The sequence below is a fragment of the Vigna umbellata genome, chromosome 1 (genome assembly GCF_029865625.1).
Source record: "Vigna umbellata cultivar VRB3 chromosome 1, Vumbellata_1.0, whole genome shotgun sequence".
NCBI lineage: Eukaryota > Viridiplantae > Streptophyta > Magnoliopsida > Fabales > Fabaceae > Vigna > Vigna umbellata.
The window spans coordinates 4,087,471-4,107,226 of NC_142165.1; the positions used below are offsets into that span (position 1 = coordinate 4,087,471).

General features: G+C 34.6%; 1 protein-coding gene and 3 pseudogenes across 2 annotated transcripts; 1 reads left to right on the forward strand and 3 right to left on the reverse strand.

The window, feature by feature from the left end:
- The first annotated feature begins 297 nt into the window (after window positions 1-297).
- On the forward strand, window positions 298-4,341 carry LOC124826136 (UDP-glycosyltransferase 87A1-like; annotated as a pseudogene).
- Window positions 4,342-5,000: 659 nt separating this feature from the next.
- On the reverse strand, window positions 5,001-10,225 carry LOC124826138 (uncharacterized; annotated as a pseudogene).
- A 4,831-nt stretch (window positions 10,226-15,056) lies between these two features.
- Window positions 15,057-17,418, reverse strand: LOC124826137 (exocyst complex component EXO70B1-like). Of its 2 annotated transcripts, XM_088091877.1 has the most exons (2): window positions 17,190-17,417; window positions 15,057-16,928 (listed from the first exon to the last, which is right to left on the reverse strand). In XM_088091877.1, the coding sequence occupies exons 1-2, from the start codon at window positions 17,241-17,243 to the stop codon at window positions 15,096-15,098; spliced, it is 1,887 nt and encodes a 628-aa protein (XP_087948003.1). In that variant the 5' UTR covers window positions 17,244-17,417; the 3' UTR covers window positions 15,057-15,095. The 2 variants fall into 2 exon arrangements, with proteins under 2 accessions (XP_087948003.1, XP_047154852.1); XM_047298896.2 differs by having other exon boundaries at window positions 15,057-17,418.
- A 710-nt stretch (window positions 17,419-18,128) lies between these two features.
- On the reverse strand, window positions 18,129-18,828 carry LOC148204430 (uncharacterized; annotated as a pseudogene).
- Between the last annotated feature and the right edge of the window lie 928 nt (window positions 18,829-19,756).

Sequence of the window (19,756 nt, forward strand, 5' to 3'; positions counted from 1 at the left end):
AAACAAAATAACCAAAACAACTAAACCCAATAACCAAAACAACACAATCTCAAACCCAAACCCAAAACGCATCGAAGGAAATGGAAGGAGAAAGCATTTACCTTCGTCGTCGGACCATGCTCACCGGACGTTGCCATTTCGCACTACAACCTCCACGAAAAACACCAACTTGACAAAAATGGAGAGAGACACAGAGAACCAACAACGAGAACGCAAAATGAAGACCTAGGGACACTAATCGTTGATTTCCAATGAAACAGACCAGGGGTATTTTTGGAAGCTCACTTAAAACAAACCCTACGTAGTTCGAACTCCACGTTTTCAAAAAATTAAAAATTTCAAATTCCTCCAATCCAAATGTGATGCGTGGCATTGTCAAAATAGTGTTAAAAAACATTGTTAAAGTATCGAGTCCTTTTCCAAACACAAACATATGAAAGCACGTGTTCTTGTTCTTGTAGCTTTGAACTTTCATCTTCCAAGACTTAACTGTTTCTGCAACCCCTAAGTCCATCATGGAAGCTCCTTCAGCTCCATCAACTTGTCCCTATCACCTCGTGGCCATGCCCTACCTACAAGGGGCCACATCAACCCCCTTATGAACTTCTGCAAGTTGCTTCTCTCCAACAACACTGGAATCGTCATAACCTTCGTGGTCGCCGAGGAATGGCTCGCCCGCATCGCCTCCGACCCAAAACCCGACAGCATCAAACTCCATTCAATCCCCAATGTGGTATCCGAACTCACTCGCGCAAATGACCACCTCGGCTTCTTGGAACCTGTCATGACCAAAATGGAAGCCCCCTTTGAGGAGTTGCTCCGCTGCCTTCAGCCGCCGCCAACGACCATTGTAGCTGACACCCTTTTGTATTGGGCGGTGATGGTTAGAATCCGAAGGAATATTCCGGTGGCGTCGTTTTGGACCATGTCCGTGTCTATGTTCTTTGTGCTCTACCACCGTCACCTTCTAGATCAGAATGGACATTACCCTGTCAATTTGTCAGGTAATCAACATCACAAATTATTTATCTTCAACTCATTAAGTTTGATTATTATAAATTTTGTATTAGTTTGAAATTGTGCTTTTAAATATGTGGTTTTCGTTTTTATTTTTTTAAAAAATGTTACTTTTGTCACAATATATTTTACTCTACTCTTTTTATCCGTATGTATATTTAAATTTTAATTTTTCAGTCCTTATTTTCTTCCAGAATCTTAAATAAGTTTCCTACTTCTTCGATGTCTCAATTGAGTCCTTATTTTTTAAAAACTGTAACAATTAGATCCTTGTCGTTAAATTGGGCCTAACAGTGTTAATGGAAGGTTGATGTGGCATGGTGATGTATGTTTTTAATCACTTTTATAGTACCATATGTAGATAATTTATTCTTTCCTTCTTTGAGTTTCTTTTTCGTAAATGGACCCACCTTTGAAGGGTCATTTCTCTTTTGGTTGGTCTACTGCAAGTTTCTGACTTAAGGGAGGCTTTCTTGTTCCTATTCCTTCTGGTTCAGCTTGCGACGCAGGAAGAAATTTCTCCTTCCTTCTTCTTTAGGGCTGGGTTTCGCGGGAGGGAGGCGAGCTCTGACGGCAACGGCGTTGCGCTGGCGCTACGATGACGTGACGCTGACGCGTCTTCCCTTCTCATTTCGTAGTGAGTGTTGTAGCGATGAGATTGATTTTCTGGCGACGTTGCGACAAGGGTTTTGATTTAGGTTTCTTGAATCTTCTTTGTAGATTTTTGATTTCGTGATTTGGGCTAGGGTTTTAATTTGGGTTTCTTTGTTCTTGTAATTTGATCTTGCATTTGGGGGTAGGTTTTCAAATTGAGATTTGGGTGTTCTTAGTGGTGGTTGATGGTGGTGGTGTCAATGGAGACGTTGGTGGGTGCGGCCATGGGTCACGGTGACTGGGGATGGCAGCGGCACCTCTGAAGAAGAAAAGAAAAAACTGATCTTGTTTGAACCAACATCACAAGAAGCCGAGCGGAAGGTAGAAGCACCATTGAGAATAATCTCCAAGTCACCAGAAACACCTTTTTAACCAACAAGGATGTCAACTCAGCCTGCATAAATCGTGATGCATACTTCGCGATTGTATCAATGTTAGCTGTGAATGAACCCTAATTTTTCAAATTGAATCTCCAATCTGTGTAATTGATTTCCAATTTCCATATACCCCTACAATTTTATAACGAAGTTTTCCCAATCCCTAATTCGAATAATTTAAATCCCTAATTCATTCTCAATATTTCATTCATTCTTTCCAATTTCTTTTTTTTAAAAAAAATAAAATATCCACATCATAATCACATACATCAAGTAATACAGTCCACCTCAATTAAAACATAGTCCACTATGCCATGTCAACAAAAGACTAATGCCGTTGGGTGTCCAATTTAACGACAATGGTCTAATTGTTACAATTTTTACAAAATAAAGACTCAATTAATACACCAAACAAGTAGAACACCTATTTGAGATTCTTGATAAAAATAGAGACCTACCGAAACATTAAACCTACTTTTTGAATGCTTTCCTTTTACAAAGAGAAACGTGCTTATTTTAGGTAGGATCCAATGTGCTTTAAAAAAAATACGAGGAGGAAGTCATTAACTTTTAAAGTGAGAGACGATAATCAAGATTCGAAACTTTTTAAGAAAACATGTTAATCTGAAATAATGTGCCAGTAATTTATAAATTTACGGACATTGAATCAATACCGTTAGAGACGAAAGTGAAATAAACGAAAGATCAAAACAAGAAAAAAAAACCTAGAAATTTGATGTTATATTATATTATAAAGACTACAAGTTATATCTTATTAATGCTTATGACTTTACATTAATATTTATCTTATTAATGTAATGTGTATTTTCAAAGTACATAATGTTCAGGATTATTTAATCATATTCTCATTCTTTTTTAAAGTTTATTGTATTTAGCATAAATAGTCATTATAATGTATAATTATACATCAGTTGATATAATTTACAGAAAAAATACGAACTTCTAAGACTATCCCTACTCGTCCTGGTTTCTGCTTCAAAAGATTATTTGAAATTCACGAAATTCCATATCTGATATGTGGAAACATTGAATTTACGGATTTCTTTTGTTTAACTGATGCATACCAGAAAATGGTGGGAAGCGTGTGGATTATATTCCTGGGATTTCCACAATGCGCCTAGCAGATTTTCCGCTAAACGATGAAAGTTGTAGAAGTACACAAATGATGCAGTTGTGCCTAAAAGGTTTCAAATGGGTTTCCAGAGCACAATATCTTTTATGCGCTTCCATTTACGAGCCCGAACCTGAAGCCATCGATGTCCTAAAAGAATAGCTGCCCTTTCTCGTATACACTATTGGTCCTGCCATACCTTATTTTAGCCTTCAAAACACTCCCACTTTGAGCACTAACAACGGGACTAGCCATGGCTACATGGAGTGGCTAGATGCACAACCTGTTGGTTTTGTTCTTTACATCTCACAAGGGAGCCATTTCTCGGTTTCAAGGGCTCAAATTGATGAGATTGCATTTGCTTTGCGGGAAAGTGGCATTATGTTGTTGTGGATTATTAAGAAGTGGACTTTAAATCTGAATACATCGACTATGATATTATATTAAGTGAACTTTAAACTTAATTCAACTCCACAAAACCGATTTATAAAGTAAAATTTGCATTCACTTGTATACTATGAATTGGTCTTATCTTTAATCGACGTGACACTTCCAACATGGATAACTCGTGGTGAGTCTTCAAGGTTGAAAAAGATATGTGGGACATGCTGTGACCAATTGAGAGTGTTGTGTCATCCTTGTATTGGAGGGTTTTGGTCTCATTGTGGCTGGAATTCCACAAAAGAAGGTGTGCTTGCTGGGGTTCCGTTTTTGACCTTTCCAATAATTATGGACCAACCATTGGACAGTAAGATGATAATTGAGGATTGGAAAGTTGGTTGGAGGATGAAGGAAGACGTCAATGTAAATAGTTTGGTGGAAAAGGGTGAAATTGTATCGCTACTGCAAAAGTTTATGGATTTGCACACAGCTTGGAAGGGGAATCAGGGAAAGATCCAAAACTCTTCAGCGGATATGTCTTCGTGCAATTACAAATGGTGGCTCAGCCGTTACTCATTTAGATGCCTTTCGAAGAGATTTAATGCATATAAACAAAATAATGCAGTAAACACGTGGTAGATCATTTAGGCACTTGTTTTCAATTTCAACTATGTTTGTTTAGTAACATTTTTCTATTTAAATTTCACATTATAATTATTGGTGTTATTTTCAAAAGACACAGTACTAGTATCTCTATTTCTTTTATTTGAAATAAATTAGTTTGTGATCAATTTAGTATTAATATTTTTTTAACATTATAATGTTACACCATTATGAAAATTTGGAATCTTGATTAGATTAACATACCTAAATATAATCTCATATATATATATATATATATATATATATATATATATATATATATATATATATATATATATATATATATATATATATATATAAGCAAAACACATCTAAACATCAGTAAATAAAATCAGTGTTCAATTAAAGCATAATATACAAAATGATATTATTAAATACAAGGTATTTTCGATTTAATTATTGATTGGATCTAAGATTTTATGGATATTTTTAATAATATATTTCTTTCCTCATCGTATTTTTTTTTATTATAAGATTCTAATCTCCAATGTTGATTAAAGATTGAATGTAGTTACTCAATCCAAGTTATGTATTTTTTTTACTCTATAATATTAAAAGAATTTTAATTTTAAAGTAAAATTCAAATAAAATTACACTATAATATTAATGCAAATAAATTTAATATTTCAAAAAAGTAAATTAAAAGAACTGTGCTAAAATATGAATTTAAAAAGGATTAATTAATTTTTTAAAAATAAGTTCAACTTCATTAGTCTAAATACAAAAATAAATACATAAAAATAAATTCTAAGTAATTATTCCATAATTAATAGTCATTCCACTAATAACTTTATTTTATTAGTTTGATTTAAAAAAAAACAAATACAATTCAATAGTAATTATTAAATGTCCAAAACAAATACTATAATTTCCGTATCTTCTTCTTCAGCAAATCAGTAACTAAATGGAACCCTCCACCTATCAGACCTGCCTTCTCCTTATTGGGGTAAAGAATATTCCCCCCAATCTTGTTTACCATAGCCAATCTTTGCCGAACGTCTTTAATATCATCATTATTAGGGTGAATACTATCCCTCGACTGGTTTAGCATACCCAAACTTAGCCGAACATCTTTAATGTCATCAACAATAGACGATTCGTGAACCGAAGTCGGTGAGATTAACTCTCGTGTCAGCTCGCCCAATGACTCCGACACTTTAGGAACGATGTAAGACAAAAGATTAGGCAAATAGTTATCAGCTGTTATGGTGGTATCGGTAAAACTCAGTAGATCAGTCGAAATTTTCTTGCAAACTTTCTCGACTGCGGAGACACCCGCAGCATCATGTATCCCTGAAAAGATGTAACTGCAGAGTCTCATTTCATTGGGAAACAGTATCTTCCCAACAGCCTTCCACGTTTTTGACCACTTTTCAACGTCCTTGTTGGGCGTTTGAAATTGCAACCCAAGTGGCCGTAGACACTGTTCTACAAACGCTTTTCGCGATTTGCTGTAAATGTCGATGCATTCGTCCATGAAACCTGCATCCACCATCAGCTTCACGTTTTCCTTAAGGCGCCTCATAATTCCCAATGGAAGTAAATCCATCACCAAGTTGACGTTAGGATCTGATACTTCTTTCGAGTCAAACACGGCTTTAATGTAGTTTTCGACGTGGCTACCAACTATGGGAAAAAGCCTCTGATTCTCCTTCTCAAGCTCTTTTATACAATTCATGAATTGTTGTTGAATGATAAGACCAGCATCTTCCGGATGTGAATCGCTTTGAGTGAGTAGATGGTCTCGAAATATAAGATCCTCATCTTCTGGTGAACTACCTACAGTACTATCAACATCAAAATTAGCTTGTTGTGCATCACTCTCTGTGTCATCAACTTCAATGATTAAGAGTTGATTTTCTTCGTCGGGCTGAAGATTCTCCTCTGGTGTGTCACTCGGATAGTCACGAAGCTGGAGGAGGGAATAAGTGAAACCTGCTCCAACAATGACTAACCACAATCTGATCTTCATGAGTTGTATTGTTAGAGCTCCGCAGAAGAAATAGAGTAGATCAATTTGGAATCCAAATTGACTGAGATTTGACAAGCTAAGTGACATGGTAGCAAAAGCAGCACAAGAGATGAGACTGTATGCATCAGGTTTACCCTTCACCACGTTATCTATTAAAGTGTAATGCAAATTCTAGAAAAATGTAGAAGCTCCTTAAATAGAAGAATTGAAATGTAATACAAGTTATAGAATATTCTAGAAAAACCTAAGATAGGAAGAAAAATCAAGAATATTCTACATAGGTAAAAATCTAGAACATTCCACATAAGTTGTGGCTAGTATGTTCTAGAATAATCTATGGGTCTATAAATACCCATGAACTCTACCATTTGTATGAAGCCAACATCTACCATTTGTATGAGCTAACATCTACTACAACTAAAGACAACTACAACACTTCTTTCAACTACTACTTCTACATTCTACTATCTCTACATTTTCTCTACCACATCAACTACTCCTTTCACAACCTTCAAAATACTAACAGTGGTACCAGAGCTACGTTCGGTCATCTACTGGGCGTAGATAAAATTTTTCAACTACCTCAAACAAAACTATAACTCATTCTACTACTTCCAAATATATTCTCAACACATGGCTACTACTAATCAAACATCATCAATTCCAGTACCTATTTTCAAAGGAGAAAATTATGATTTTTGGAGTGTCAAAATGAAGACATTCTTCCGCTCTCAAGATTTATGGGATATCATAGAAGAGGGATTCAATATTCCAGAAGACACCTCTACTCTTACTGTAGCTCAAAAGAAGGAGTTGAAAGAAAACAAGCAGAAGGATTCAAGGGCTTTATTTGTTCTTCAACAAGCAGTTGATGAGACAATTTTTCCAAGGATAATTGGTGCCACAAGTGCAAAACAAGCTTGGAATACAATACAAGAGGAGTTTCAAGGAAGTGACGAGGTACGCAATATTAAACTTCATTCTCTAAGACGAGAGTTTGAATTATTAAGAATGAAAGAATCTGAGACCATTAAAGACTACTATTCTAGAATAAAAGAAATAGTTAGTCAGATGAGAGCCTATGGGGAAAATATTCTTGACAAAAAGATCGTTGAGAAAATTTTAATTTCTATTCCCCAAAAGTATGATGCAATCGCAACCGCGATTGAACAAACAAAAGATTTGGCTACATTGTCAGTCACACAACTAATGGGCTCTCTTGAAGCATATGAACAAAGATTGAAAAGGCATGAAGAAGACTCGGTTGAAAATGCCTTTCAATCAAAACTAAAATTACGGTCTCAGAATAAAGAATATGAAGGAAATAAAAGTAGAGAAGAAATTTCTAGAAATAAAGAAAATCCTAGAAGCTTCTCGAAGACTCGTCAAGAAAAATATCCTCCATGTGGCATATGTAAAAAGACAAGTCACTTGGAAAAAGATTGTTGGCATCATGGAAAACCTCAATGCCACTATTGCAAGAAATTTGGTCACGTAGAAAAGTATTGTCGTAATAAAAATAAGTATCAAGCAAACTTTGCGGAAGAAGATAATCAAGAGAAACTCTTATTCTACGCCAATCAAGAATCTTCTGGTAGAGAAGGAAGTTGGTACTTGGATAGTGGATGCAGCAATCACATGGCGAAAGATCAAAGCATCTTCAAAGACATTGATAAATCTGTCAATGTCAAAGTTCGGCTAGGAAATGGCACCACAGTGGAGTCTCGAGGCAAAGGAACTGTCATGGTGGAGACAAAGAAAGGTACGAAATTCATCAAGGATGTTTTACTAGTTCCAAATCTTAAAGAAAATCTTTTAAGTATTGGCCAAATGATGGAGAATGGATATTCTCTTCATTTTGAGAAAGATACATGCAAAATTTATGACAATAAAATGATAGAAATTGGCCAAGTAAAAATGGAGAAGAGAAATAGAAGCTTTCCTATAAGCTTCAAACCTGGAACTAATATTGCCATGAAGGTAGAAGTTGATGACTCATGGCTTTGGCATAGGAGATTTGGCCACTTCAACACACATGCCTTAAAACTTCTATATACGAAAAACATGATGAGAGATCTTCCATGCTTGAAGGAGAATAATGAATCATGTGAAGGATGTCTCCTCGGAAAACAACATCGATTACCATTCTCGACAGACAAAGCATGGAGAGCAAAAGACTTATTGGAGTTGATTCATACCGATGTTTGCGGACCGATGAGAACACCTTCACATCATAACAACAGGTATTTCATCCTCTTCATCGATGACTTCTCTAGAATGACATGGGTCTATTTCTTAAAGGCAAAGTCAGAAGTTTTTGGAGTATTCAAGAAATTCAAGGCCCTTGTTGAGAAGCAAAGTGGAAAACAGCTAAAAATACTTAGAAGTGATCGTGGCAAGGAGTACACATCTCACGAGTTTGACAAATTCTGTGAAGATGAAGGCATAGAGCGACAACTTACAGTCGCATATACTCCACAACAAAATGGCGTGTCAGAGAGAAAGAATCGCACAGTTATGGAGATGGCAAGATCAATGCTGAAAGAGAAAAGTATGCCTAATACTTTTTGGGCTGAAGCAGTTTACACTGCAGTTTATATTCTAAACAGATGTCCAACTAAAGCAGTCCAAGATAAGACTCCTATTGAAGCTTGGAGTGGGAGAAAGCCATCGGCTAAACACCTACGAGTATTTGGATCTATCTGCTACATACATGTTCCTGATCAAAGGAGGCACAAGCTTGAAGACAAAACTATACGAGGAATATTTTTGGGATATAGCACACAGTCAAAAGGCTATCGAGTTTACAACCTACAAACTAAAAAGCTCATCATCAGTCGAGATGTTGAAGTTGATGAAAATGCTTCTTGGAATTGGGAAGAAGAAAAAGTTGTTAAAAGCAACATTCTACTTCCAGTGCAACAATCTCAAGAAGAAACTCAAGAAGAGGAAGAAAATTTAGGTACGCTTTCTCCACCTCCACAACAAGATTCTTCACCTGAATCTAGTCCAAGAAGAGTAAGATCTTTGGTAGACATATATGAAACTTGCAATATGGCCGTGATTGAGCCTAACTGTTATGAAGAAGAATACTTGAAGAAATGGGTGAACCACAAGATGGACCGACTATTATCTATTGCGATAACAAATCGGCAATAGCAATAGCAAAAAATCCAGTCCATCATCAAAGAACAAAACATATAGCCATTAAATATCACTTCATTCGAGATGAAGAGACAACTAAACAAATTCGACTCGAGTACTGTCCAACAGAAGACCAAATTGCATATATATTTACGAAGGCATTACCAAGACCAAGATTTGAACTACTGCGCACAATGCTTGGAGTTACCGAATTTGCATTAAGGAGGAGTATTAAAGTGTAATGCAAATTCTAGAAGAATGTAGAAGCTCCTTAAATAGAAGAATTGAAATGTAATACAAGTTCTAGAATATTCTAGAAAAACCTAAGATAGGAAGAAAAATCAAGTATATTCTACATAGGTAAAAATCTAGAACATTCCACATAAGTTGTGGCTAGTATGTTCTAGAATAATCTATGGGTCTATAAATACCCATGAACTCTACCATTTGTATGAAGCCAACATCTACCATTTGTATGAGCTAACATCTACTACAACTAAAGACAACTACAACACTTCTTTCAACTACTACTTCTACATTCTACTATCTCTACATTTTCTCTACCACATCAACTACTCCTTTCACAACCTTCAAAATACTAACAGAAGTGAGCATTAGAACCAAAAATGCCAAATGAGCTTCCAACCGGAGAGAGGTGGAGCTCGACCTTGCCGGTGCGAACAATACGGCAAGGCAAACAACGAAACTGAAAACAATATAAAGAAACATCTTCCAGCAGCTCCAGTTTCCGAGCAAATGGTTTAGAAACGAACTGAGTCCATAACAGATCAGTCCAACAACAGTTGAAGCGAGACATAGTAGTCTCAGTACCTTTGGTTTTTTCATCCATCTCAGAATTTGGCTGAACATGGGCATCGTATTCATCCAACCTTTCATCGATCACAAACAGATAGCCTCCTTGTGGTGAATTTAAGAAAAAAAAGATCACTGTCTGAGTCATATTGGTCGAGTCGTATAGACCCCACACGCATATCTAGAACAGGGCGGCGGTGGGGTCGATGGCTGGGGCAGGTTCTGGGAGGGATTTTGACATCTCTTTTGACATTTCTAACAAAAAAAATACTCATTTAACAATTTTTTTAAATATTAATAAATATAACTAAAATTTTATTATTTTAGATTTTAATGCAATTTTTTTTAAAGATATTACCATATATCACCACTTTAAAAAAATAGAGATGATTTGTGGACTGATCATTGACACTTTCAATAAAAAATACTTCTACATGATAATTTCATGAAATAATATTTTATTAACTTTTTTCTATTTTTTAATTTAAAATGTTAATATATATGGTTATATATTGTAACAGTGAATTTACTAAACTACTCTTGCTGCTAATCCATCAAGACCCCACACGTTATATCTGTTGGTGGATTCCACGAACTTGTAGTACTTGTGGAATCTGAAGAGTGTGAGAGTCCTCAGTTCACATGTTAGACACTCATAAAGCGTGTTGATTTGAAAGAAAAAATGAAGAAGATTGTGTATGGAAGGACAAAGTCTAAGAAGAGAAACTGGAAATGGAAAAGGTTAAATACTCACGTTCTGTTTCTAATTACGCTGGTATCCTAATTTTTCAAAATTCTTTGCGAACTCGCCTTTTTTTCAACTAGCTTGAAATTCGTATGTTGGCACGTTTTTTTATATTAATTTATTAAATTGATAAATATTTGAATTATGTTTATAATATTATTGATATTCTTTTATAATTTATTTTACATATTATTATTCATATTATTGAGATTGAAAACTCTTTGTTAGCTTGAACGAGATTTTTTGTAGCTGAAAAAGGGAGATCCATCTGGACTCTCGGAATAATTGAAAAAGTTTAAAATATTTATGAACGTTTTCATTATTATAAAATGAGTATTCTTTAAATAATATTAGTTAACTTTTATAGGATAAATCATTATTGATAATAATTATAATACTAAATTGTCAATTATAATATGTGAATATTATTTAAATAGACTTAGTGTTAAATGATTTTAGAATGAGGAGACTAAATGAATTTTAGTCAAGTGTGTTATTTAGTATGTTTAGTAAGAATCATTATTATTGTTATTTTGATTTTATGAATAATTATTTTTAATTGATATACATATAGTGTAAAAAATATTTTTAAAAAATAAAATTTAACTTTTTTGTATTGTATTTTAAAAAATAATTAAAATTTTAATTAAAAAATATTAAATATTATTTCTAAGGTAGACGGGAATCATGTTACATCTCTTACAAATTTATAATTATTTTTTATATTTCAGTATTTCATTTGATAAAGGATTAATTGTGTTTTTCGTCCCTTAAGTATCACACGATTTTGGTTTTAGTCTCTATTCAAAAGTTTGATGGTTTTTAGTCCTCGTAGTTTTGAAACTCTTAGTATTAGTCCTTAAAAATGGACGGCGTTAAGTTTTAGTTGATGTGGCAAACGGCGAGGCCAAGTTTGATGTCAGCTGCGCTTTGCGCTCTGCACTCTCTGCCACGTTAGTTTTCTTTTTATTGATCAGATTAAGTGACACGAGTTGTTGATTGAAATCAGATTAATAAGCACTTCTCCACCAAGCACATAATCTTTTTATTCCCGCATTGAATTCGACCCGAATTCCCTTTCATTAAACCTCATTCTCATACCCTCCACATAATCCACTCTAGAAGGAGCCATCTTAGCATTCACATTCACATTCACATTCAAATTCTCATTCTCGTTCGCACCACCGCTTCCATTGTTAGTCAACTCGTCCACCTCCAAACTAACACTTTTCCTAACCGAATTAGACCTATCAAGACTCTTCCTCCTCCTAGAACTCGAACCAGAGTAGTACTCTTTAGTCTGTGCATTCCCACCAGGAACGCCCTCATCGTCAGTCACCGGCTCCTCCTCCACAGGAATCTGCGTATGAGTCCTCATCACATGTTGCACCAGCGCGTCTTCCACCACTGACAGCATTGTCGACATCCTCGGAAAATTGTTCCGTCCGAGCAAATAACCGTCCCACGATGCCCATGGCTCCTCCAGTGAGTACCGAGGGTCGTCGAATGACATCCTCCCAGCGTCAAGCGAGAATTGCCCCGCGTCTAGGGAGAACCGCCCTGCGTCCAGCGAAAACCTTGGATCGGTGTCGCAAGACCGCCGCCCAAGCCGTAGTCGGCGATCTCCGACTGCGTGTCCTAGAACTGCCGCCCGATCAGCTTCTCCACTAGAAGAGCACCGTTCCTCTGCTTCTTCGCTTTCTGCTTCTGCTGCCACTTCTGCAATTTCTTGCTGAAAACCGAAGCCGCGAAGAAGAAGCTTCCCACGAGGTCCTTGAAGTCACGCGTTTTTTGCTACTTCGCTTGTGATGAGTTAGGGTCGATGTGGTCCTTCATTGTCTTCAGCTCCTCCTCTTCTTCAACAATGGCAACAAGCTCTTCTTCCTTAATTAAGAACCCAATTAACAACCCTAATTCTTAATCTGATTTGAATCAAAAACTCGTGCCACTTATTCTCATCAATGAAAAGAAAACTAACGTGGCAGAGAGTGCAGAGCACAACTGGCCTCAAATCTGGCATCGTCGTTTGCCACATCTACTAAAACTTAACGCCGTCCATCTTTAAGAACTAATACTAATAGTTTCAAAACTACGAAGACTAAAAACCATCAAAGTTTCGAGTAGGGACTAAAACCAAAATCGTGTGATACTTAAGGACGAAAAACATATTTAACCTTTTTATAAACTAGTAGGTGTATAGCTTATTTATATGATAATACAATATTCAAATTTATTTATGGGTATATATTATGTGTTTTAAAAGTATACTAATGATTTTCACAATATATTGATATTTTGCTTAAACTCATTAGTTTTTTAATGTAATTTTTTATATTATATTTTTCACATACTTTTTTATGTGTATTTTAATAATATCAAATTAATTTGTTTTATTGTTTACAAATATAATTTAAAGAATCATCTAGAATAAATAAATTTGAATATTTAAATGGTCAAAATAGTTATTATCTATTAACATTACGTAACATGGTCTCTTTGTTATTTTTTTTTATTTTCTTTATATAGAATTGAAGAAGGTAAGTTAATGTCACTGTTTGGTCAATGTTTTTAAAAATATTGAAAGAACGTTCTTAACTTTAAGTTTACGTAAACCCGACGGTTTATTGGTAAGTCGATGGGTGTAATCATTTTTAAACACCAATAATACAAATCCAATACATTTATAGGTAAAACATATTTATTGACCTTTGGGTCATGATTAGATCAGTTCTAATTAAAAGTTCATCTCGAAACCTATAAATACATAAATAATATAAGTTGATAAATGATTGTATTTATTAGAAATTTGAGATTTTACTGTATTAAACAATTAGACATATATAACTAACTTAAGGATTGGAGTACCTTTAGTAAGTATTCACCACTGATTTAGGAGATTGAAGAGGAAGGATTGAGGTTGACTTTATAATGCAGACTTGAGAAGATATTAAATGATTGACAAAAAAATATAAAAGAGTATTAATTATGATTCTCAACCCATACTCGAAACACTAATTATTGAGTAACATTAACTTTTAAAATGTTTTTTTTCTTGAGGAGCTTGATTGTGATAATGCACTCCATACAAAAATAAATGTTCTTACCTTATTTTAACAATATTTCAATAGCTTAATGTATTTATTTTTATTATTTTATTGGAGAGTGTACATTTTTTTGTTTAATCTTAAAATACAATTTATATTGATAGTTATTCCATAGTTAGATAATTTTTTATTCAGGAATTTGGTGGAAAAAAAAACATCTTTTATCTCTTTACTAGAGAAATCTTATGATATATTGTTTTTTAGCCAACAAATATTTTTGACAAATGAAAGTGAAAAACTTTCTCTACAATGCATAGAATACGTATTAATATATTTTCTCTGTTATACGATGTTATTTACTTCTATGTATTTTATCATCTGATGAGAATGTTCTATTGTACAAAAATTAAGACAGTATAGTGTTATATCATTTATGCTTCTTTTATTATTTGTTGTGGAGATTAAATATTATCAATCGGACGAAACATACTTTTGTTTTACACTTAGTTATTTTTTAACAATTAATTAAAATCATAAGATGTTCATCTTTTCCCAAATAATTGTTAAAAACATCATTTTAATAACAATTCAATGAAAAACTATTATTGTTTTCCACTCAATGATGATTCAAAAGACAACCATCATTGTACTGTTTTTATTAACAATTCAATGGAAAACATCATTTTAATAACAATTCAATGAAAAACTATTATTGTTTTCCACTCAATGATGATTCAAAAGACAACTATCATTGTACAGTTTTTATTATTTACAAAAACATTTACCGTGTCTTTTACAATTGTAATTTGTTTTTAAGTGTGGTGGAAATACATTGTTAAAGCTAGCTTTTTAATATATATATATTCTCAAAAAACATTTGCAGAGATAAATATTGATATCAAGAAAAAGACAAAGAGACGAAAGATAAGAAAAGTTTCATTCTTACCACATATAATTATTACGAGTTAATTACAGTATTTTCTATGGACGACAAGGGACTATTGACAAATATAAAAGATCAACAACATAATATGTTAGAAATTAGATGGTTTAAAGGAAATATACTAACTAAAAATTAAAGAAAAACAGTAAAACACATTTTATAAACATCACGTATAACAATGAAATTTTGTATTTTAAATTATTGCAAACTTCATACAGTTTTCTTGTCTTCGAGAGTCATCTCATCATCTAGAAGAAACAAATGGCTGAGACAATTTTGAATGTCTAGAAATCCAAACTTAATATAATGATAAGCTTGATTACCAAAAACAACTCGAAACCTGTCACAAAACTTTCCATATTCTGGTAACAAAATCTCCTCTATGGACTTTACTATTCGTTCCTTCAGTCGCTTATCAGAGACAGTCCATGTAGACTGAATTGTGCATGTCTCCTCAAAGTGCAGGTTGAACAAATTGAGCTTTTCTTTCATTAACTCCGCTACCACATCAGCCTCCGCCAACTCATTCGTCTCAACCTTCAAAAAGTCCACCATCTTATTCCACGAACTTCTTAGATACAGGTTGTAGTTTTCTTCCACCTTTGCTTTGTTTGTTCGAAACCAATCATCGTCGAATTGGAAATCATCGTCGAATTGCAAATCATGCGTCTTTTGTTCTATGTAGCTGAGATTATTAATCATAAAAACAGAGCTCAGGGCGGGGTCAGCGTAGAAGTCTTTAGACTTGGCTTCCAATTCGCTCTCTAACAACTCAATCATCCTTCCTATCACCACCCAAAATGAAGAATTTGCGAAGCGGTAGCCAAACTTTTGCTCTATCTTATGGATGTGGTCCATTGCTTTCTTAGTAATCAGATGAAGCCCTCCATCAGTAACAGGTGCCTGCACATTATTGGGATAAGTAAGTTCCCTCAACTTGTTTAGGATAGCCAATCTTTGCCGAACTCCTTGAATATCATTTACAAACGACAATTTGCGAAACAAAATCGGTGAGATGGACTCCCGTGTCAACTCGACCAATGGCTTCGACATTTTAGGGACAATGTTGAACAGAAGATTCGGCAAATTCCCAGTTGTCATGGTGGTATCGGCAAAACTCACTAGTCCAATCGTCAGTTCCTTGCAAACCTTGTCGAAGAAGGCATCCGCAGCGACAGAGAACCCTGAAAAGAGGTAATCGCAGAGTCTCCTTTCATTGGGAAACAGTATCTTCGAAGTTGCCTTACACGTTTTTAACCACTTCTCAACGTCCTCATCCTTGGGCGTCTGAAATTGCAACCCAAGTGTCCGCCGACACTGTTCTGCAAACTCCTTTCGCCATTTGCTGTAAATGTCGCTGCATTCCTCCGTAAAACCTCCTTCCACAATCAGCTTCACGATTTCTTTAAGGCGGCTTATAATTTCAAATGGAAGTGCATCCATCACCAAGTTGACGTCTGGAACCGGTACTTCCAACATTTGAATCTGGTCCTTGTCTTTGTCGTTGGAGTCAAACACGGCTTTAAGGTATTTCTCCACGTGACTACAAACCATGGGAACAAGCATCTGATTCTCCTTTTCAAGCTCCTTTATACAGTTGATGAACTGTTGTTGGACGAAAAGACCATCATCAACGCTTCCATTTTCTGAAGTTGAATTGCTTTGAATAAGATCCCCATCTTCTGGTGAGGTGCCTAGAGTACTACCGACATCAGCATTAGCTTGTTGTTCCATGATAACAGGACTGCTACTACTAATTCTTCCTGAATCATCGACTTGAATGATCACATGATTTTGGTTCAAGAGCTGAAGATTCTCCCCTTGTGTGTAGCTCGGATAGTGACGAAGCTGGAGGAGGGAATAAGTGAAACCACCTCCAACAGTGACTAACCACAATTTGATCTTCATGAGCTGTACTGTTAAACCTCCGCAGAAGAAATATAGCAGATCGATCTGGAATCCAAATTGAGTGAGATTTGACAAGCCAAGCGACATGGTAGCAAAAGCAGCACAAGAGATGAGACTGTATGCATCAGGTTTACCCTTCACCACGTTATCAAAGAAAAAGGAATAAACAGAAGTGATTATTAGAACCAAAAATGCCAAATGAGCTTCCAACCGGAGAGAGGTGGAGCTCGACCTTGCAGGTGTGAACAAGACGGCTAGGCAAATGATGAAACTGAAAACAATATAAATAAGCATCTTCCACCAGCTCCAGTTTCCTAGTAAATACTTGAAAGAGGAACTGAGTGCATAACAGAGCAATCCAACAACAGATGAAGCAAGACATACAAGTCTCAGTACCTTTGGTCTCTTCAGCCATCTTAGAATTTGGTTGAGCATGATCAAGGTTTGCATCCAGTCACAAACAGAGAGCCCCCGTTTTTGGTCGAGAGAAACCCCTCACCGTGATTAAAGTGATCCTGGTTAATTTTTGGTCTAAGAGGAATCCAAGCAAAAAACAAAACAACTTGTTGACCTAAAAGTGCCAACTTCATCTTCGGAGAACTCGTAGTCTAAATAAAATGGGAATTATATTTTTTTTGAAACCCAATACGACCACCTAATCATTCATAGTCATTAAAAAAAATAAATTTTTTTATTTATAAAAAAAATATATGTGTGAATCAAATAGAATATAGGTTCCTTTATACGGCAAATGTTAGAAGTCGTCTCTTAAATCTATTTTCCATCCTTATGATTTTGCCAGTGTGCAATTTTTCTTGTGTTAAATTTTATGTTATGTTAACAGTCAAATAAAAAATGTTCAATTTTCGAAAACGGAAAGTCATATTTGTAATTAAAACTTTACAAACAAAAATTTCAGGTTCAAGAAACTAAAGAGAAAAAGTGAGTTTAAACTAAAAATTCTTACCCAATTACACCCACCGAGTCATATAGACCCGAGACGTTATCTGTGTGAGAGGTTTCCATGAACTTTCGGAGAAAAATACCTGGTTGTGAAGGTTGTCAGAAGGATCAGTTCATTCATATGTTAGTCACATCATGAAGCGTGTTCAATTGAAAGAAAAAAGGAGCAGGCTCCTCCTCACCTATTTCACTCTCCAATTTTACTGTTTTGTTATTCATTTATTAAAGTTAAAATAAAATTAATAATGACTTAATGATTTTTTAACCATCAATAATTCTCTCAACTACTAATAACCCTAAATGTCTAGCCTACATGCACTCCTCTTCCTCCTTCCAATTTTTTCACTTTCCATTTTTTCACTTTGATCACAGTCACAGTAGCATTTTGTTCACTTCACTTTTATTGTTTGATTGTTTTTTGAGTTGAAAGCTTAGCCAGCTCAGCCTAACTTTTAGACCGCATAACTGTTTCATCTCAGCTAAAGTTTTGCCCGGTCCACGTCAAGCAGCTCCATAATATGAGATCGAGCCTCATCATATTCTAACTCCTCAACCTCTCAAAATTGACCCATGATGGGTAGGTGGAGTAGATTGAGAACGTCATCTAATGTAACGCTCATCTCACCTATCGGGAGGTGGAAAGTATTTGTCTCATGGTGTCATCTCTCCGAAAGGGAAACGATCAATCCATGATCGACATACTCGTATGATAGGTTCACTAAGGAACCCAACCCCGACATGGAGATATAAGGCTCAATAGCCTCATGGTACATTCCAAAATGCTTCAACTTTTGGCCATTAAAGATCACCTTGATCCCCCTTCGATCCTACATAAAAACACAAAATTATATAACAAAAATAAATTAACAATTAATGAACAATTAACATTTAGGATGATGACTAACTCGGCCTTGCCATATGGCAAATGCAACATGTTGGGTATAACGGGTAAGTAAGGAGGTGTCATGTGGACCTCCTGGGAATCCACCATCTTCATCTTCATCTTCATATTCTTCCTCATTACAGTCATCCTGCTGCTGAACATCCTCCTACTCAACATAATCATCCTCACCATGTCCCTGATATATAAACTCTTCTTGCTTCTCATGATCATGCTCATCAATAACGTCCACGCGATATTCTTCTACACGTCTTCTACGAGCAGATGTCGTAGGTCGTCTCCTTTCATCATGTGATGAAGATGATGGCTCACCACGAGAAGATGAAGCCTCAACACGATAAGATGATGCACCTCTAGTTCTAACCATTTTTATTAACCAATTGTATTATTAACCAATTATATTATTAAGGGTTAAATATGTTTTTAGTCCCTAAAGTATTGGTCGTTTTTTGTTTTCGTCCCTCTTTCAAAGTAAGGTACAATTTGGTCCTCATTCTTTTCGAAATGTTCGTTTTAGTCCTCGGAATTTTGGTTTTAGTCCTCATTTTGTTGCTAAATGAGGACCAAATTTTTAAACGGTGTTAGTTTTCGAGAACTAAAACGAACGTTTTCGAAAAGAATGGGGACCAAATTGTACCTTACTTTGAAAGAGGGACGAAAATCAGAAACGACCAATAGTTTAAGGACTAAAAACATATTTAACCCTATTATTAATTAATTATATACAAAAAAATAAATAATTACAAAATAATAAATATTGAAACAAATAATAAATAATCGAAAAATAAAAAATTAATAACAAAATAATAAAGAAATAAATAAAATAACAAAAAAATTACTTAAATAATTACAAATTATAACAAAAACATTAAAAATTATAAAATAAATTAAGAAAAAAAATAATATGTAAGAAAATAAAATTTACGATTAATAATTATTATTTAATTAAATAAATAATTTAATAAAAATTACAAATTCAAAAGCAAAAATAAAAAAATTAAGTAAAATTATATACATAATAAATAATATATAAAAATTTTAAAATTAAAAAAAAACAAATTCAAAAAAAATTAACAAACAAATAAAAAAATAAAAATAT